Source organism: Staurois parvus, unplaced genomic scaffold (assembly GCF_062004578.1).
Source record: "Staurois parvus isolate SC_StPar_1 unplaced genomic scaffold, SC_StPar_1.0 ptg000120l, whole genome shotgun sequence".
Lineage (NCBI taxonomy): Eukaryota > Metazoa > Chordata > Amphibia > Anura > Ranidae > Staurois > Staurois parvus.
This window is the reverse complement of record NW_028317916.1, coordinates 2,450,604-2,472,493: the sequence shown is the minus strand read 5'-3', so window position 1 is coordinate 2,472,493 and position 21,890 is coordinate 2,450,604. Positions and strand designations below refer to the sequence as shown.

Sequence of the window (21,890 nt, the reverse complement as noted above, 5' to 3'; positions counted from 1 at the left end):
TGTGCTGAGGGGGTTTACAAAGATCTTGGTACTCTTGCTTGCCCTTCTCAGAATTTAGGGTATCCAAGTGACAGGCTATCTACACAACCATCTGAAGGATTCATCTCCCTTACAATTCTCAGTGAATGTCACAAGCACAAGTTAGCTGCTTCAGGCCTTTGGGTGGGTGATCAACTTAAAAAAAAAAAAAAAAAATTAACTTTCCAGCCTTCCATGTGTCTAAAATACTTGGGTGTGGTCCTGAATCCATCCCGGGCAAAGTTCTTCCTTCCAGAAAAGAAAGTTTCTTCCTTTAAGAGCTTGTGCTTGACAACTGAAATCCAAAAGAAATCCCACAGTGAGGTTTGTCATGATAGTAGTTTTTTATTTTTTATTTTTTTTTTCCATTTTTTATTCATTTATTTTTTTTATATTTTACAAATTTGTTTTTGGAGCCCTGTTGGGAAGCTTTTTAAAATGTCAGTGGTCTAAACAGACCTCTGATGTTCCAACTTTGAGACAGAGAAAGGAGATTGAGGACGCATCTCTCAATCTCCACCTCTGCAGCCTCAGCTGCACAGAATGAAAAGAAAGGAATAGTTCTCTATAGAGCTTCTTGTCCATTCATAAACTGACAATTGAAACCGTTTAGAAATCCTTCTGTTACCAATGCCATCATGTGAAGGTCTTCAGAGAGCTCTTTGCTTTTACCCATCATGAGAAATTTCTTGTGTGACACCTTGGTAATGAGACATCTTTTTATAGGCCATCAGTTGAGACTGAACCAGCTGATATTTGCACTGACAAGGGGCAGGCTTTCTAACTACTGATAGATTTCAGCTGGTGTCTTGGCTTCCCATGTCTTTTTGCACCTCCCTTTCTTCATGTGTTCAATACTTTTTCATGTGTCATTCCATCTTATTACACATAACTTAATTTCTGAACTTATTTCTTTTGGTTTGCATGGATTGCATGGGTTGTTACCAACGTGGTGAACATTTAATGTCAATAGCACCTTTACAAATATATTTACTGAAAAAAATGGTGACGTGTTCACTATTTATTTTACCCACTGTATTTCTACAACTGAATGAGGATGCTTATTTAAGAGATATACAAACAATATGATTTTGTTTATACCAAAGTTATCTATTAAACTATGCCAAAAAAATTGTACTTCAGGAATTTAGGTTTACAATTGCTTTAATTCCACATTTTTTGCTTTCTTTTTTTTTTCTGCAAAATTCTTCAAAGAACCGATGAGCTGGGCTACAGGTTGGATCATCTAGACCCAGTAGTCATACCAGTTTGTCCAGCAAGCACATGCAGACCTTTATCTCTGTGCCGGGCCAACTGCATTAGCCCAATGTGAATGACAAGAGGTCTTGTGAGTCTCCCCCTAATGGGGGAAAGAGGGAGGGGCACATATGACCGATCAGCTCTGGGCTGGTTGCTTACAGTGCCCCCCCTCCCCCAGGCAGACAGCGCTTTGGCTGGGAGGTGTTCTGTCATGGTAAGGGTATCCCTGTTCCTTTTCAGAATAAGGTAAGTGCTTTACCCCTGTGTCCCCCATGTCCTTTGGGGTTAATTGGTGTAAGGGTTGGGTACCCTGTTCCCCCAGTTTCCCCATGTTCCTCATGTTTCAAGCCTTGTCACAAGGTGTAGCTGAGGGGACATTGTGCTGTGTGGTGGCTTACTCTGGCTGGTAGTCCTCAGTACCAAGCAGTCCCCTGGTCTCAGTCAGAGGAGGTCTGCTGGTACGTAGGTAGCACTGCTGCATGTGTGCCCTCCTACCCCATTCCCTGGTTGGTGAGAACCCAGAGGCTGCAAGGGCCATCCAGGACAGGTGTTGTATCCTGCATCCTTGAGATGTGACTTTTCCCTTTCAGTTGTGGGCTGTTGATGTGTCAGGCTTCCCTTTCTTGGCTGAGGAATTTGATATGGGCCCTCTCCCGGGTGCATGCACCACACAGTTGGGCTACCTGTCACTTTAGGCCATGACTTTGCTGCCTACTGAATTGGTCTGTGGTGCCCGTCATTTTGCTTTCGGGCAGTTGCTCTTTCCCGCTCGTTTCTGCCAGTGAGTCCAGCACCCTTCTCTGATAGAAGGTGCAGTGGTGGGTTGCCCCTTGGATAAGCTGTTTTGGCCCCCATTTTCACTTTGGCATTCACCCCTTCTGTCCTACCTTCTCTGCCGCACTCTATACCTGTGTACAGAAAGATCTATGGCATTGAGGGGCGGGTGGAGAGATCCTGGGCATTGGCACTGCATGTAAATGAACAGCTGTATCCCAATTATGGGTTAGATTCCTGCATGTGTCCAGAGGTCTGCAACTATTTAATACTGGTGAGATGCTTCTGTGGGCAGCACGGGGGGGGGGGGTCTCCATCCCGGTGGCTGTGCGAGCATGGCTAGGCCACGCGCCCAGCCCACAGGCTGCATATCCTCTCTCCCCCCCATCTGCTATGTTAATTTACATGGACCGCATTGGGGTGGGCGGTCATTATCTGAAGCGTCACCCCTGGCACCCTGCTAATTCTGCTCTGCAGTTAAGCATCTGGGTTTTTCCCCACCTATATACCTGTGGACTGTTTTTCTGCAGCCTCAAGGAGGACTGCTGTGTTCCTCTTGGTTCTCAACCCTGGTTGCTAGAAATGCTGTCTCTCCCTGCATAAATTGATCCCGTTCCCTTTGCAGTGATAATTGATAGTTTACAGGTTGACTGGGCTGTGTTGTTGCTTGTTGCTGTCTCTTCTGCACTCCTACTTGTACTTTTTTGCCCCCCCCCTCCCCGATTAGAACTGCATCAGTTCTGTGGGGGTCACAAGGGGTTGCACAGGTCCCCGTCACACATGCAACTGTCTAGTGTTCCCTTTGGAGTCTGGGAGGTTCCTGTTGGTCCTCCTTTTTAAGTTATTGAGCGGCCAGTACTTTCAGGGGGTTATCGCACTTCTGTTTTGAACTGCCTGGTTGGTCCTATTCGTTTTTGGTGTGCTAAGTGTCACGGATCCACGGTCGCCGCCACCAACAGGCGACAATCGCACGACCGCGACGAACAGTAATACGTCACGCCCACAGCGTCAGACCCCAGACCTTCTCACCAAACTTGTGACCGAAGGACCGGCCGATCTAAAACCGCGATGTGACGCGCGTAACAAGGCCCCACCCAGCTGCACCGTGCACAGTGATTGTCCAGCTAATGGGCTACAATCGGTGCCTGCAGCCTGAATACACTTGTTACTGGGTCGGGTTAAGTACGCAACTAACCATCTGTCTGCCTCCACCGTCTCTTGTAATACCGAGAAGACGGAAACTCTTATGAAAATACACTATAGTGGTTGAAATATGGATCTATATAGCACGGCGCGCGGACCTGCTATACAGAGATATAACAAACAGTAGCGTCTCTTCAAAAGGCAGGAATTCGTGAATTGCAGGTAAGCGCTTAAAAACAGTTTAACACTTTCAGAAAGAAAGATTTATTACTAAAAGAGTCAAACAGGTGCAACAAAATATTTACAAAGAGATGTCACAAAATATATATATATATATATATATATATACAAAGACACAGCAAACAGAGAATAGCAAGGAAATTACAGGGTTAAGTTACTTGCCTTGCCTTGGTTTTTCAGACTCAAGCGGCAGAGCAGGGTTATGATGTTCAGCTGAGGAGACCCTGTTAAAACTCTGACTCTCTCTAGGCTTGTCTGCCTGTCTCTCTTAAAAGTCCCTCTCAAAGGGGAGGGGGGGGGGGCTCTGACTACACGTTTTGGGAGTGGTCATTGGGAAACTCAGTTAAAACTAAGGCTTCATAATCCATGACATGAAACATACAGTTGACCTGAGGAATGTGCAATTTCTCTGGTCAGTTTGATAATGTGTGGGCTTACATAGTTTTGGGTGACAAAAGTTACACTTCAGCAGACGGCCTGGCTCCAATCTCATGTCTTAACCTGGTTGTCCCACACCATCTGTCAGGAGATGACGTTTGCCTCTCAGGACTGGAAAGGGGGGATGTGAGGAATGATTCGAGGAATACCTCAAATAACAGAAAGGAAAAGAAGAACTCCGCTTCCAGCTCGGATGAGCTAGTTTGTTACACAAAAAGAAGGTTGAAGGAGAACTCCGCTCCAACTCAAATGAGCTAGTTTGTTACACTAAGCCCCTACACCTGGATATGGGTACTAGGTGGTAATTTCTTGCTGATGGACCAACTCATCCAGGGCCTCCAGTATATGCACAATGCTTCCTTGGATGTGACCCCATTTCTTTGCAGCTCCTCAACTCGAACTCAGTCCCTCTTCGAGCCTTCTGCTTAGGTGTGGGTCACATACCCAGCTTCTTGAATGGCCCGGGCAGCGTTGCCATCACAAGAGTGTGACTTTTGATGCCATTGGGTTTGAGACGAATAGTATCCCACTGGGATCGGAGAGTCCTTTCTTCCACCATCTAGGGGGTCAGTTATGATTCATGGCAAGAATAGGTCCAGCACTCCTGCGCCTGAATGATTTTTTTTCTCGCTTTCCTAGCTCCCAGAACAAAGGTCACTAGTCCTTCCAGGATCCCTTTGGTGGCTGCTGTGCAACCCGGTCTCACTCGTATGATAAACCCATGGGTGGTCCTCGCCACGGCATGCAGGTTGGCTGCACTTGTTAGAGTGAGGGGTTGTTTGAGGTTCCAAACTGATTTTGAATCTTTGTCCCATCCACCAGACAATTTTACCACAATCTCTTCTACAATGCTCTATGGGGTGGTGCAGAATCTGATTTTCGAGGGTGTCATAGCCCAGGTTCCGAACCCAGAGAGATTTCATGACTTTTCCTACAAACTGTTTACAGTGTTGATGAAGGAAGAGGTTCACCCGATGTGGACCTCTATGCCTTGTATTGCCTTGGGGGAAGTACAGACGTTCAGGATAGAATCCATCCGTTTGGTTTCTTCTTTCTATCAGGGGGATTTCTTGGCCTTCATAGACATCAAGGATACACATTTACACGTTCCAGTCTCCAGCGTTCCTGTGCTTACGCTCAGGGATGTGCATTTTCAAATCATGGTGCTCTCTTTTGGTCTGGCCACTTCTCCCAGATATTTCCCAAGGTGCTTGCTGTGGTCCTGGCATTGCTGAGACAGTGGGATAGTGCCGTGATAGGCTGTCTGGGTAACCTGCTCCTGTGAGCAAAGTCTCACTCTGTGCTGATGGTCAACGTGGCAATCAGCTAAGCAGTCTGCAGGAGATAGATTAGGTCCTGCCCCTCATAACTTCTGCCCTGACCCTGACCTGACCAGCTGATTGCTGCAAAGGGAAACCTCTCAAAGGCCACAATTATGCAGCCTTTGTTTCCAAGTGGGATCGACATTATTGGGCACAGAAATCACATGGTAGAAAGTCTGCATCTTTATGCATTCCCACCACAGATGTGCAAAGGTTCCTGCCAAGTCGCATCCTCTCAAACACAGTGAGGATATATTCACCTCAAACCCTCGATCCCTCAGCGGGGAACACATACCACCTAGCAAAGGGCTTAAAACACATTTCCATCATCTTGGCATAAATTGATGCGAAGCATGCTAATTTTAAACCTTCCTCCTCTGATGCTCATATAATTCAATCCCAAGGTCTTTCTCCCATCTCCCGAAGTATGGCGGAAACCCAGGTTCCGTTTATTTCACCAGTACCAAATAAGCTTTTGAAATACTGTGCTGTACGCTAGTGGGAGAGCTAAACAACCTCACTATAGACCTAAAGTAGTCTTTTTCTTGTAGTGGCCACGGCAGTGTCTGTGCAAAGTGATGCATTTGTGGATATCTCCATTTGTCTAATGGCATACTACCCCATTTTTGCTTTAATTAAAAAAAGTGCATTATATATATCCCCTTTCAGTATGTCGTGTAACTGTATCATCTCTTTTTTGTCCATCTAACAAAATACACTGCTCAAAAAAATTAAAACCCATTAGATCTCGATGGGGAAAAATATCATGCTTGGATATCTATACTAATATGAACTGGGTAATGTGTTAGGAACATAAGGATGCCCCATCGTTTGATGGAAATGAAAATTATCAACCTACAGAGGACTGAATTCAAAGACACCCCTAAAATCAAAGTGAAAAAATGATGCAGCAGGCTAGTCCATTTTGCTGAAATTTCATTGCAGCGACTCAAAATGGTATTCAGTAGTTTGTGTGGCCCCCACGTGCTTGTATGCATGCTTAACAATGTTGGGGCATGCTCCTAATGAGACAATGGATGCTGTCCTGGGGTTTTTCCTCCCAGATCTGGATCAGGGCATCAGTGAGCTCCTGGACAGTCTGAGGTGCAAGCTGGCGGCATCGGATGAAACGAAACATGATATTCCAGAAGTGTTCTATTGGATTTAGGTCAGGGTTGCGTGGGGGCCATTCTATGGTATCAATTCCTTGATCCTCCAGGAACTGCCTGAATACTCTCGCCACACGAGGCCAACATTGTCGTGCACCAGGAGAAACCCAGGACCCACTGCACCAGTGTAGGGTCTGACAGTTTTTTTACACAGAGTTGTCACTTAAATTATATATTGCTCACACATGTCATGGTTATATAAGGAATAACACCCCAAAACACATTCGGACTTCTCCGGAGTATAGGGATATCACATGTGAGAGACTTTTTGGAAGTCTAGCCACATACAGGCCCCCATAATCCAGTGACCACCTTCAGGCTTTCAAAGGAAATATTTCCTTGTGTCATTTCCTCACTACCTATCACAGTTTCGGATGCCCTAAAATGCCAGGATAGTACAAACGTACCCCTCCAAATAACCCCTTTCTGGAAGGTAGACACCCCAAGGAATTTGATTAGAGGCATGGCAAGTTTTTTTGCAGATATCATTTTTTGTAACAGGGTTTTCCAGGTAACTTTGTTGAGGGACCTCTGTTGGTTTTTGTGAGCCAGTTAGCCTTTGCTCTGTTGCCCATCTCTCAGTTGGACTGCTTTTAGATGTCACATAGTACCTAAAAACCCATTGTGTCTCAAGTCATGTTGGGGTTGTGAAGGGTTTTACTGGTCTATTTGTACAAATTTATTTTGCCCCATTGTCCAATCTCCTAAGTGAAACAGCATAACCTAATGTACCTGAATACTCATCTGCTGACCCAGAATTTACTCCAAGAAAAGGATTTTATGGAAAGTAAAAAAAATCAGTTTTATATCGGATAGCTTACTACAAAGCATACATCTTAAAACAGTTCTTTGAACTGTTACTAACCTTTTTTGTACACTGGAAGAGCTGGAAATGTCAAAGTAGACTTTAATAGAGTTCATATTTTATTTCTTAATGTACTGACCCTCACAGTCTGTCCATACTTTTTAACGTTGTGTTTCTGTTTATTGGTACAGTTTATCCCATGTAATTGGTTATGAAGTGTTCTGTCACATTCTGTCTTAAACCTAGAATATTTTTTTGCCAGTGCCTCTAGTAACCTTTGCAGCATAATACTTAAAGTATTCCTCTTCTGTAATCATTTGAATGTAGTCTTTATTCTCAGTTTACATAGCTCATTCCTATGGCAGAATTGTAAATTTTGCATACTGTGCATCAATCTTCGAGATAATTTATTGTGGTAGTCCCATCCAACATGTGATGTTGGATAGCATGCATGCTTTTCCTGCATGTTCAGCCCTTTCCCTTACATTGCCTAAGCTATAACTGCAGAGTGAGCCTTCCCAGAACATGTAACTTTTTTCTTCCATTGAGAAAGGTATGAATTAGTGCAAGGCATGAAATGAAATCGTGGGGGTGGGTGATCTACATTTAGCTGATAAACTTAAAAGGGAAATAATAGTACAGTGAATACATATTTTATCATTGCAGTTTTTAACGTTAATGTGAATTGCAAATGTTATATGCTTATGCAGGCCATAGATGGGTCGAAAATCGACCAATTTTTTGGCCGAAAATAAAATCGGCCGATTTTCGGATCGTTAGTGGGCTATTTGTTCGGCCGTTTTTCGGTATTTTGGCAGATTTATTTTATCGGTAAAGTTGAAAAAAATCGGCCGATTTTGCCGATCGGCCGATTTTCGCGGCAATGATGGGCAAATCGGCCGATTTTTTTACCGATAAAAAATCTGCGCATGAGCAGTGACCTGCAAGAGGAAGACAAAAAGAAGAGGAGGATGATGATGATGAAGAAGAGGATGATGAAGAAGAGGGTGATGAAGAAGATGAGGAGGATGATGATGGTGAAGAAGAGGATGATGATGGTGATGAAGAAGAGGATGATGATGAAGAAGAGGATGATGATGAAGAAGAGGATGATGATGATGGTGAAGAAGAAGAAGAGGATGATGATGGTGAAGAAGTAGGATGAAAAATAAGAGGAATTCCAGTCCAGCAAAAAGTGTCCCTGCAGAGAGCTCCGCTATTTCTTTGACAGTTCCTTGACATTTACAGCGGTTGCAACATTGTATCTATTTGTTTCCGAATAAAAACATCTGTATCCTAAATGGAAACAAATAGATACAATGTTGCAACCGCTGTAAATGTCAAGGAACTGTCAAAGAAATAGCGGAGCTCTCTGCAGGGACACTTTTTGCCAGCTGTTGAGGGGATGACAATCGGCCGATTTTTTCTTTTTTTTACCATTAATGGTAACGTCGGCCGCTTGAACGACCGATTTTTCGTTTTTTAAAAGAAAAATCGGCCGTTTTTCTCCCCGTCTATGGCCTGCATTACTCTCACATTTTTACACATTAGCCTGTTCATGAACAGGTTCATTTCATCAAAAAGGCATTTGGATTCTGAGGGAAAAAATAATAGGCCAATATTGTAGCCAGAATCATATCAGGTGTACCTGAAGCAATTGTGAAAGAAGACGGTAGTAGCTGATCATGGCATGTGGGTGGGAAGATAGAGATCATCAATCTCGGCTATGTGGGGCAGCTGACAATGACCTCTGTGAGAACAGCAAAGCATGAGCAGTCTAGAGGGGTGGAGGGAAAAATTGGATCTAGAATGGCAGCTGATTGTATATTGGTGGAGGTTCAGAGAAGAGGCTGAATGGTAACTAATCATAGACTTACAAGCAGAGCAGAAGTTGCTCATGGCAGAGAGTGAAAGAAGGAGAGGAGCAGCTAACTATGGAATGTTGGGAAAGAAAACTGATCTGGAGCCGCACATAGGCCCTGGAAAATAAACAGTGGCTATAGTGGGATTTTAATTGCTGACATTCGGTACAGGATACTGCGCATAAGCAAACCATTTAGTGACAGAAATTTGGTTGGCCCAGGAGCTGAGCATGGTGTAGTTACATATGGGTGTGCATGCTTTAAATTTAATTACTGGAGTATATTACAGGGCCCCCTTGTATTAATGCTGTACACACACACACACACACACGTCTGCATAATGGTAATGGTTGAGTATTACTGGGAAACTTGGGGTACTGTTCCAGACAATCATCCTTCAACGCAGGTGACGCCTACTTAAGGATGCAGGCGGCTAAGGAGCCTGTCCATTGGCCCTGTAGCATTCACAGGAAAGGGAGAAACACTGCCGCACCCCAACCCAGCTCAAAAGTTGAATCAAAACAGCCTCAGCCGGACTCCACCCAGGCAATGCCGCACATGCACTTCTCCCTTTTCACAGATCTTAATCTTGGACCCTCATGATTAAGCCCCGTGGGCAGAGCGAAATGCATCGGGGGCGTGGCCTGAGTGAAGTCATACTAAAGTCGCCTTATTGATTCACCTTTCATGCTGGGTTGGTGTGCAGCAGTGTTTCTCCCTTTCCGGTAGATTTTTACAGCAATTTTATTAGACAGTTTATAAAAGCCGGTTTATAGAAGCCCCAGCTAGAAATAGTGCTCTGATGGATCAAGTCATCTTAAACAATGAAGAGGAGTGTATTACTAAAGATAGTGTTACTAAACCCACAAGAATAAAATCAGTTTGTATATGTAGTAAAGCAAGCTTGTTATACTCGCTGTGGAACCTAAGGGATTAATCCTCTGCATCGTGTAAAAAGGATGTTTGATCCCGTCTTCTCTGATCCTCCCCTTCTATTGTCCCCAATCCATCTTTTGATAGAACAGAGCCTTGGGGGCAAGCTGCACATTCTCAGTTTGGTGTGTATTGCTAGAGAGTTTTTTTTTTTCTTGGGAAAGTGCATGTGATCAGCACAGGGCTAATCAGCACTGTCCAGACAGAGGGTCAGGGTTCCTGCAGCCTCCTAGGACAATCAAGGGAGAATGAAAACTCCTCCTACAAGCTTTAACCAGTGCTCTGCGGGATACTGATAGAAGTCACAAGACTGCTCTAACTGTTGGTGAGAAAAGGTATTTAGCAGTTTATATTTACTAAATTAATTGCATTTCCATGTAGTGTGTACTATGGGAGACCAGATATAATGAACACAGGGTTCTGGGTTTAGTAACACCTATAAATTTATTGGCCAAAATGTCAATGGAAAGGTACTCTAGTAAAGAGGCCTACAGGATTCTGAGCATGTCAGGTGAGAGTGAAGGGGAAGACTCCCTGACACAATCAGCCTCAGAATACAAACCTGTAGACAGCATCGGCACCCTGACAGATAACTAAGACGATGGAGGTCCCTGCTAAGATCAGGCATACCCAACCCCATTCCCAGGTTGCTCTCCCCTCTGGCCACCAGTGTCCCCCCTGTCCTCCGACAAAGCCCCATCCCTCCTGTCTCCGGTACCTAGATCAGTGGCTGAGTGACTTGGGTCTCCCCTTGGGCATGCTTGGGCTGGTGGATGGCTCTCTGCATTTCCTATAGGTGTGCCTTTTGGTGGTTCCTTTCTTGGGGTCCAGGAGGCCGCACTGCAGCAGACATTTTCCTGGAGCCGCGGCAGTATATTGCTGGTGATCTGTTGGCCATATTGCTCCCGCATTTTGTGGGAGACCTTTTCCTTATACTGTTGTACTGGAGCCAGCTAGGGATGTAACTAGTGGCCATTTTTGGGGAGGCATTTGGTAGCCATCTTTAATTTCCTCCTGCATCTGGCTGGTACAAGGATAGTCCCTGGGTCTCCTTGTCGTGCTGTGCGAGACTCTGCAAATGGCAACATGTGGGCAGGCATTCGGCTTCTCTGGGTGGTTGAGTGGTAAGTCCTCACTTGGTTACCTCCCTCTCTGTTGGATCAGCCTGTTGGTGTTTGTCGTTGTCCTCCCTCATTGGGGTCCAATTTTTATGTCAGTACTGCCGAGTTTATATTAGCCCCTGTGGAGTCTCAGGATCACGCTTCCACTCTGCATTCCCTTCTGGCAGCAGCCAATCCCTCAGGTCCTATGGTTCCCCTAGACGCATTGTCAGTAGTCCTGGAGTCATTCTTCTCCCAGGTGGAAGCTGTGTTCAGATGCAAGGCGAGCAAGAAGCACCTCCAGCCATCGTCTGTGTCCTCTGTTATCTCTGAGCCCTAGTCGGGCTCCATCACTTTGGGCTCCATGCATTCTATGAATCCAGATGAAGCATCGCCTAAGTCCTTGGATGAGGAGGCTGGGTCCTCTGCCTCTGTAGTTGCACAGGAGAAGGTGTTACTGCACTGATTGCCTCTGTGCAAGAGATGCTAAAAATTTAGGACTTTTCTGAAGTGGTGCTCGTCCCGTATGGTACACACACAAGCTGGCTAGGTCTGCTAAGGTTTTTTCTTTCCCTACAAATTTTGACAATTTTTTGTTTAAAAGAAGTGGGAACGTCCAAAGCGTCCATTTGTACTTTCCAAGCGCTTTGTGGTATGTTACCCATTTGAAGAGGTCATTCTGAAGAAGTGGACCTCCCCAACCATGGTTAGTCCTCCCATTTTTAGGCTCAACTAGGCCATGGTGCTCCCAGTGGAGGAATCCCATTCCTTAATGGGCTACGGCATATTCTATGTTCTATTGCTTGGTTGATGTTGCAACAGCTGTTGGCCACGGCACTGGTATCCCAGACATTGACTGTATAAGACAAGGTCCTACTTCAGGCTTTGACTTCTAGTTAGGTGCCCCATGGGTATATGGAGCTGGCAGACCAGTTTGTCCAGGGTTGAAATATGTTTGATACCTGTTCCTTGATGCAGCTCCAATTCTTTCTGAACTCTGTTTTGGAGGTGGTGCTGTGGAACATCCTTTGGCTCAAGTATTGGTCTGCTGACCGGACTTCAAAGAAGGACCTGGTGGACTTGCCCTTCCAGGGCGACTGTCAGTTCAGGGTTACATTGGACAACATCATTAAAATCCTTGCAGATGGCAAGAGCACCTTCCTCCCTAAGGCCAAAAAGGGGAAGGAACCATGTCGGATGTCTGGGCATGCCTTCATGGCATTAGCAAATTTTTCCCTCCCCTGATTCCGCAGGCATTTGCTCCAAGCCCATCAAAATTCCCACAAGCAGTGCTAAGCGCAGCTGGTTCCAGAAGCCTTGCAAATCCTTTTCAGCATGAAGGTTTGCACCCACCTGGCTCCAAGGTGGGAAGGTCGCCTTTGCCAGTTCTTTGGGCTGTGCACTTCCCTCATTCCTGAAAAGTGGGTCCCCTATCTGATTGTCTTCGGGTACAAAATATAACTTTATCCCCTTCCACCAGACAGATTCTTTCCCTCCAATATTCAGTTCTCTGCAGAGCACCTACAGGCCCTGTATGGGCTGTGCCGGACCTGCTCTCTTGGGGGGTGATTGCTCTGGTCAGAGTGGTTCCAAGGTTTTTACTCCAAAATGTTCATAGTTCCCAAGGAGAATGGGCTTTGCCATACATATCCTGGAGCTCAAGGCCCTAAATGCCTTTGTGGGGGTTCAGAGGTTCAAGATGGAGTAAATTCACTATGTGGTGGCTTCTCTTCATCAAGGTGACTTCTGGCCTCCATAGACATCAAGGATGTTTACCTGCATGTTCCCATCTTCGAGGGACAACAGCATTTGTTTCACTTTGCGATAGACACACATGATCAGTTTGTGGTGCTTCCCTTTGGCCTAGCCTCTGCACATCAGGTGTTTACTAGGGTTTTGGCCCTGGTCCTGGCTTTGTTGAGACAGCGAGGGATTGCTGTGACTGGCTACTTGGACGATCTGCTCCTACGTGTAGACACTCACTCAGCCTTGATGGATAGTGTAGAAATCTTATTAGGCTCCCTGCAGGACTTAGATCTTGAACTTCATGAAGTCTGCCTCTACTCCATCCAGTCACCTGGAGTATGTGGGCCGGATCCCCCGGAAGCTCAAGAAAATAAAGAAAGAAGGTGTAATCTCAGAGTACGAGGAATCCCAGAGACTGCAAAAGGGGAAACGCTATATGAACTAGTTAAAAAAATTCTGAACTCCATAAGAGACAGACCTGATACAGATGTTATCGAGTTGGACGGAGTGTTCAGAATAGGAAAGTTCAAACAGGCTACAGAGAAGGAAAGACCGAGAGACATAATTGTCCAGTTCCAAAAATATGGGGTCAAAGATGAGATTTGGAAGAAAACTAAGGGAAGATCATTAATTAAGTATGGAGATTGGACTATCCAAATTTATATGGACTTAACAGCAGAGACCCTATGGAGAAGGAGATCCCTGAGACCCCTGCTGGAGCAAATGAGAAAACAGAATGTGCAGTATAGATGGGGTACCTCAGCATCTCTAATTGGCTGGAAAAACGGGGTCACAGCCTATTTGAGATTCCCGGAGGAACTAAGGGACTTTTGTGATAGACTGGACTTGCAAAGAATGGAGATAGCTGGGTGGGAAGAAGAAGATAAAGGAGATACAGAGAATACAAGAAAAGAGGACTGGCAGCGGGTCAGGGGTAGGGGGACGGAGGCTTCGGGGTTGGGGAGGGAAGGGAGGGAGAATTAAGTAGAAAATAATTTTTTTTTGTTTTCTCTCTCTCTCTCTCTCGCCCCCGGTCTCTCCCCCCCCCCGGAAGTTGAGGTTCTCCAGGAAGCTTCGGTTAAGGGAGAGAAGTAAAGATTCTTTCTGAGTCTAGCTCGTATAGAGAGCGGGGATCTGGGGGGGTCGGAGGAGAGGGGAGCCGTCCATGGACGGAGCTTACGCCCTAAATTTTAAATCAAGAGGTGGAAACAGATCCACAAATGATTTGTAGGCAGTCCATAAGGCTAAAAATGGGTAGGGGAAAAAGAAGAGGAGGGGAGTGGGAGATGGGGGGTGGGCGGGAGGGACCAGAGGGAGGGGAGGTTGGGTTGATATGCTGCAAGATAGTAGGGGGGCCTAATAGGAGGAGACGAATCAAAAGAGAGATAGACAGAATCAAGAAGGATGGAAGAAATACAGTTTATAACATATAATGTGAATGGGTTGAACTGTCCTGGGAAAAGATTTAAGTTGTTTAAAGAGTTACATCACAGGGCTACGTCAGTAGTATTTTTACAGGAGACACATTTTGAGATAGAATCAAATGTGAAACTAAAATCCAAATATTATCCAACATGGTATTACGCTGACTCTCCAATTAAAAGAGCAAAGGGGGTGGCAATAGGATTGGCAAGGAATATGAGATTTGAGTTGGAAGATAGAAGGACTGACCCGGAGGGGAGATTTCTGTTCTTGAAGGGTAAATTACAGGGAATTGAGTGTACACTAGCCAATATATATTGCCCCAACAAGAAACCGGAGATCTTTTTGAAGGGTTTGCTGAAAAAACTGATAGAGTTCAAAAAAGGGCGTTTGATAATAGCAGGAGATTTAAACCTTTGCATGGACCCACAAAAGGATGCAACCTCCCTTGTGCAGAGAGAGGGTGGTAGGTCTCTGAGAGCCTTGAAGAAGGCGATCCACGAGTACCAATTGGTGGATACTTGGAGAATGATGCATATGAAAGACAGAGACTATACCTTCTTCTCTAATGCACATGAGATATACTCGAGACTGGATTATATTCTAATAGATCACCAACTCATTGAAATGCTGGTTAAAATAGAAATAGAGACAAGAACTTTCTCGGATCATGCCCCTGTCATAATGAAAATAGGATGGGGAAAAAGGTGGACGGGAGGCTTAGGATGGAGGTTAAATGAGGCTCTTCTCTTGGATGAGGAAATCGTGCAGAAGATCAGGGAAGAGATCAAGGTATATTTCAAGGAGAATGAGACAGAGGAAGTATCGACAGCTACAGTATGGGAAAGTCATAAGGCATATATAAGAGGAATCTTGATTGCAATGGGAGCAAGGAAGAAAAAAGAAAGAAGAGAGAGGGTTAGTGGACTCTTAAAGGAAATCCTGGAGTTGGAGCAGATACATAAGAAGAAAATAACAATAGAAACAAGACAGAAGTTAATGGATAAAAAAGACGAACTAGAGAGATTGATGGAAGAGGAGAGGAGAAGAGTATATAATAAAGTATTAAGTGAAAGATATAGATGGGGAGATAGACCAGGAAAATACTTAATGAGAGCTCTGAATAAAAAGAAAAACAGAAATTATATAGAAAAGAGAAAAAGCCCTAAGGGGGAGTTGGTTCACTCAACTAAAGAAATCATTAAAGTATTTACGGAGTATTATAGAAAGTTGTATAACATCAGTCACCAAGGGTCACCAAAAGAAATTAGAGAAGGTATTAACGAAAAAAGGAAGATATATTTAAAAAATGCGGGATTGCCAAAGCTCAGTGAAACACAATTGAACTCCTTGGATGCGGAAATTTCCCAGGAAGAAATAGAAGCAGCATTAAGAAGTACAGGGGGAGGGAAAAGCCCAGGCCCGGATGGTTATTCAGTTAAGTACTATAAAAAATTTTGTGAAGTATTGTTACCAAAGTTGAGGAAATATATGAATGACCTGGGAGGCGGGATGGAGGGGAGGAGGGAATCCCTTCAGGCCCATGTCGTTCTCATCCACAAGGAGGGAAAAGATCCTTCTCAGTGCTCTAGCTACAGACCAATTTCATTATTAAACACCGATACCAAGTTGTACGCAAAGGTCCTAGCAAATAGGTTGAAAGATCTAATGCCCGAATGGATCCATGGAGACCAGGTGGGCTTTGTCCCGGGGAGAGAGGGTAGAGACAATGGGTTGAGAACTTTGATGCTTATCCAGAAAAGTAGAAAAGGGAAAGCCCCGGTGGTGCTCTTGTCAATTGATGCCGAAAAGGCGTTTGATAGAGTGGACTGGGGCTTTATGATAGACAACTTGGAGGTGTTGGGGATTGGAGAGAGAATGCGTGAGTGGATAGGTAAATTATATAGGGAGCCCACCGCAATCATCACGGTAAATGGGGAGAGGTCGGAATCCATTGGGATGTCCAATGGAACAAGACAGGGATGTCCACTGTCCCCCTTGCTGTATGTTTTGACATTGGAACCCCTGCTATCAATAATAAGGAATAGTGGAGCGATAAAGGGAATACAGGTAGAAAATATAGAACATAAAGTAGCGGCCTTTGCGGACGACTTGTTGTTTTATGTAGGCAATCCCCGAATAACACTACCAAGTATAATGAAGATCCTGAAGGAATATGGTGAACTATCAAATCTAAAAATTAACCCAACAAAAACAGAGATCCTGAATATTAATATACCAAAGAGTGAAAAAGAAAAGCTACAAAAAGAATTCCCCTTTATGTGGAGAGAAAAAGATATAAAATACCTAGGAATAAAACTTGCTACCTCATATAAACAACTGTATAGACTAAACTATATTTCTCTGATAAATGAGACTAAGGACGAACTAAAAAGATTAGAAGGAGGAAACCCATCATGGTTAGGACGTATAAACCTAATTAAAATGGTAATTATACCTAAAATACTCATAATAATCATTTGAAATACAGATTTCAAATGATCCCAATCAAACTCCCAGAGGCGTTTTTTAAGATAATGAGAAGAATGTTAACAAGATATATATGGAAGAATAAAAAACCAAGAATATCATATGAAACACTAAGTAGGACTAAAGAGAAAGGGGGGATGAGACTACCTGATGTCAAGAGATATTACAAAGCTGTAATTTTAGCAAGAATTTATGATTGGACTTTTAATTATAAGGGGAAAAGTTGGGTAAAAATAGAAAATGAATTGAGTGGAATTAATTTGAGTAAGATGATATGGGTTCCAGCACACTATAGAAGAATTAAAGAAAGCACAAGTACTTATACGTTAAATATTTTAAGGATATGGGATAATTTACATAAACACATGAAATGGGAATTCAACTCTATATTAATGCCCCTTGCAAACACGGAGTTCTTCCCTCCAGGAAAAGATGAGATATCAGGGAGATGGTTTAAAAAGGAAGATATCCAATTGAGAGACGTATTGGTAGAGGGAGAATTGAGAACATTTAAAGACTTAAAAGAGAGGGGAGGAGATATGTTTACTAAAATAGATGAGTGGAAATATCATCAATTAAAATGTTTTATTGGAACTCTCCCAAAACCCTTGAGATTAAAAAAGGAGTGGAATATGTTTGAAAGGCTATTAGAAACACGTCGAGATGGGAAACACGGTGTCACAAAAATGTATAGAATTCTTACAGAATTAGACACAGACACAAAGTTAATTTTTATAACAAATTGGGAAAGAGATATGGAGGTGGAGATAGATGAGGATCAACAGAATAAGATATTTAGATTAGTTCACGAGAGTGTTAGTATGAGAGACGTTGAGATTAATTATAAGTGTTTGACACAATGGCATATTACACCGAGCACTGAGCACAGGATGAGGGGGGAGAATTCAAAAATGTGTTGGAGAGGATGTGGGGAGGAGGGCACGGTGTTTCATATTTGGTGGCAATGTCCAAAAATTCAGGTTTACTGGAAGACAATAGTCAAATTAATAGAAATAATAACTGGAAATGACATAGGATTAAACCCAACCATGTGTCTCCTACATAATGTTGAGACAACACTAAATAAATATAAAGAATCAGGAGTATGGTACTATTTAAGTGCTGCAAAAGGGTTGATTCCCAAGTTTTGGTGGAAGACAGAGGTGCCGACGGAGGAGGATTGGATCAATAGGGTAAACCAGATTAGTAGAATGGAAAAATCTTATTATACTCAGGAAGACAGGTTGAAACTATACCAATCGCGATGGGAAAAATCAGGATTGAAAGAGAAATATAGAAAACTCTAAACTAGGAAGTTACTTAAAGTTATTGGGCCTTGGGAGATTGGAGACCTTGCAGAGGGGAGGGAGGGGGGAAGGGGGGAAAAGGTGGGTTGGGAGGGAAGGGAAAGAAAAGAGGTAAATAGAAGGGACAAAGTAGAAATGTATGGATTATTTATATGTATTATGTCTCTTCTTATGAATTTTATGTAATAGCATGAAAAATTAATAAATATTTAAATTAAAAAAAAAAATGTGGGCCGGATCCTCAATTCAGAACAAGCAAAGGTGTTTCTTCCAGCATTCAAACTCCAGAGGCTCTACGCTGTGGCCATCCCTGCAGTCAAGAACCCTGCAGAATGACATCTTGTCCAAATGGGGCAGATCGCCGGCTTCTCTCTCTCCTCTGGAGACTACTTTCTCTGTCCCTAAGGGCTAGGAAATCCTTTCCCCCTCTTCACTGGAATGTAGTCATGACGGATGCCAGTCAGTCAGCTTGGGGAGGAGTCCTAGGCTCAAACTCGGCTCAAGGTCACTGGACTCCAGAGGAAGCTCTACTGCTCATCAGTGTCCAGGAGCTTCAAGCAATCAAACCCTGGAGCATTGGACGGCTCTCCTCAGGGGTCTCCCAACTAGGACCTATGGATCTAGGGACTAGGATTGCAGTAGCCTATGTCAGTCATTAAGGTGGTATGAGAAGTACAGCAGGGGCACTGGAGGTATTTTACCAGAATTGGCAGGCGGATTACCTCAGCCTTCAGGAACTGGATCAAGGGGGAGTGGTCCCTGCACCCAGAGGTGTTCCAACAGCTATGTTTGGGGGACAATGGACATGGATCTACTGGCGTTCCAGCTCAACCAAAAAGTTCCTAGGTTCGTGGCAAGAACAAGGGATCCTCTGATGGATGCCCTGGTGGCGCCATGGGATCGGTATCTCATAGTTACATAGTTAGTCTGGCTGAAAAAAGACAAATGTCCATCCAGTTCAACCATTAAGAAAAAAAAAGTTATAATCCTATACCCACAGTTGTTCCAGAGGAAGGCAAAAAAAAAACCCAGCAAAGCATGATCTAATTTGCTCCTGCAGGGAAAACAAAATCCTTCCTGATCCCCCGAGAGGCAATCTGATATTCCCTGGATCATCTTTACATATAAATGTTAGTATCCAGTTATATTCTATGTATCTAAGAAAGAATCCAGACCTTTTTTAAAGCAATCCACTGAGCTGGCCAGAACCAACTCAAGAGTTGGGAGTCTATTCCACATTTTCACAGCTCTCACTGTGAAGAAACCTTTCCATGTTAGGAGGTTAATTTTCTTTTCCTCCAGGCATAAAGCCTGTATGCCTTTCCTCGCCTTCAGACTGATTGCTCATCTGCTGCTCAGGTTAGAAGCCAAAAGAATTTAGCTCATTCTGGTTGCTCCGGACTGGCCTCATCTTCCATGGTACGCCGACATGGTGTGACTGGTCATGGACACTCCTTTGCGGTTGTCTCTTGTAAGCATGGTTTTTGAGATCCAGGTTCTAAGAGGCAGGGGGCTGTCTATTTTGGTAATTCCTACAATGTTGAGGGCTTTTACATCTACCTTTCAAAGTTATATCATTGCACTTAGAGGGCCTGTATAGTTTGGTGCAAGAACTTGACTTGGTTGTTAGCCTTTCTTCAACATGGCAGTGACCAAAAGCTTGACATGAGTACTATTAAGGATCAGGTATATGCCCTTGCTGTTTTCTTTCAGCGCCCCTTGGCCACACATTCCTTGATTCATACTTTTATCCAGGGGGTTTGACATGTCGTGGAACAACCCTTCCCATGCATGCTCCGTTGCCACCCGTGGGTCTTTTCAGAGTATTCGGGATATTCCCTCTCTTACTCTTGTAAGTTGGCCTTCCTGGTTACTATCACTTCTGCTCGATGGGTATCTAAATTGGCAGCCTTGTCAAGTATACCTTCCTCTCTGATTCCACACAAGGATAAGGTGGTTCTTTGTCCATCCCCATGAAGGTGGCGTCATATTTTCATCAGAGGACATTGTTCTTCCTTCCTTGTTTCCTCGCCCTTCGCATCCTAAGGAGGTTGTTTTGCACTCCTTGGATGTGGTCCGCTCGATTAGCATGTACCTATCGGCCGCATTCCAGAGGTCCGAGTCTCTCTTTGTGTTTACAGACGATCCAAGGAAAGGCACAGCAGTCTCCTTGGCCACTATTTTCTATTGGATTTGGCAGAAGATTGGCTGTATGCCATTAAATGGAGGGAGTCTCCTTTCCCATTACGATGCACTCCTTCTGGACTTTTCTAAATAAGGCATCTGATTTGCAGGGCGGCGACCTAGTTTTCTCTACACACTTTTACAAAATAATGTTTTTTCTATTTTGGCATCCGCGGATTTTCTCAGGGGTCCCCTCAGGGTAGTTTGGAGTGTTGGCTTGTTGCCTGGTTGTTTCCTGGATTCATTTGTCCACCCCTCATTGTAGCACTACTTTGGGATGTCCCTGTTTGTTCAAGACTAAAGGAGAGGCTGTGTCAGTCACTGAACATAAGAAAACAGGATTTTTTTTTGTTACTCGCCGTAAAATCCCTTTCTCTAAGTTCTTTGATGGACACAACTGCTTGTAACTACCTGACTTGCCCATAGCAGAGAGGGGGTTTTATGCCTAGAAAGGATCGCCCATAGGAGCCAAGCTTTTTTTTTTTTTTCTGCCTAGTGTCCTACTCCTGTAGGTGGCGCTTTAAAATACTTTTTTTTTTTTTTAAATATGTCATTAGCTTTGTTAAATTATCGTTGAAGAATGTGTGTGGTTATGCTATCATTTGGTATATGAAAACATTGCGAAACTCTTGCTATTAAATGTGATGTATTGAGAAAAATATAATACAGAATTCTTAGGTTTTTTTTGTCAATTTTAGTTGCTTTTTTCCAGTCAGTTTTATTTTATGTTGACCATAATCTGCTGTATTTAAATAATGCTGGCTCTGTGGATTTTAGATCTTATTTTATTGCCTTTCTTTCAGTTTCAGAATAATCAAAAGAGTAATCCATGCCGTGTACCCCCACTGGAAGAACAACAAAGTTGGAGGTGGAGCAGATTCCTAAAGAAGACCACACTGACAATGTTTGGTTTGGGGTTTGTTATCTCAGTTGTTTCAGTATTTGTAAGAAGAAACACTACCCAGTAATGGTGTCTCATATGTTTACAAAATTTTCCCTTTAGTGTGGCATGGCAAGTGTTTTCTGCTAAAGAACTTTATTTTTCTCTTCTTTTTTCTAAATGATACAGCAGCACGCCTGACTTCAATATTGTATAGTACACTATGCCTATATATTTTATATGTTCTATTTAGCTTTATCTTCTGCCACATAAACTGTGTCTACATTTTCCTACCCTACCACAAGTGGTAAGTTTATTTTAGTGGTTTAGTGTTTTTCTGTGATCTTTCCTTTAAAATACAAATTTTGCCATATTCTGGAATTGATTTACTACACAATATTTTTTGTATATTGGATTTGCGTTGTTGCTTGTTGTTCGTTACTACTAGTACTACAGTATATGCAATATCAGCCTATTGAAATTTACTTATGCTTTGTACCTTTGTTGCAATACTGCAGGTGTCACTGTTTGCACTTTGCATGTAGAAATAAAGCTTTTGACAGACTGTATTTATAATTATTCCAAACACAGTATACAACTCAAGATCTTGCCATTTAGAGTCTTTCAAATATATATATAATATATATAAATAATTTTGCCCTCCAGTCTTTATCAGTAAATTATTACTTTTTGGTAAACTGACCATTCAGGTAGACTGATAAGTCATTTGTTCATGGTACAATTCAGTGGTGACTGGTCATTGTAAAAGAAGAATTTTGAAGAGATTGGAGTGACAC

The 21,890-nt window shown here is 43.4% G+C and overlaps 1 protein-coding gene across 1 annotated transcript in view; it reads left to right on the top strand.

Annotated features, from left to right (window-relative positions):
- The window catches only part of ASZ1 (ankyrin repeat, SAM and basic leucine zipper domain containing 1), a 361,039-nt gene extending 339,381 nt beyond the window's left edge, over window positions 1–21,658 (top strand). The window contains exon 13 of the mRNA XM_089672151.1: window positions 21,017–21,658. Within this exon, the coding sequence (XP_089528277.1) occupies window positions 21,017–21,181 (165 nt within the window). The 3' untranslated portion in view covers window positions 21,182–21,658. The remainder of the gene's footprint in view (window positions 1–21,016) is intronic.
- Window positions 21,659–21,890: the final 232 nt, after the last annotated feature.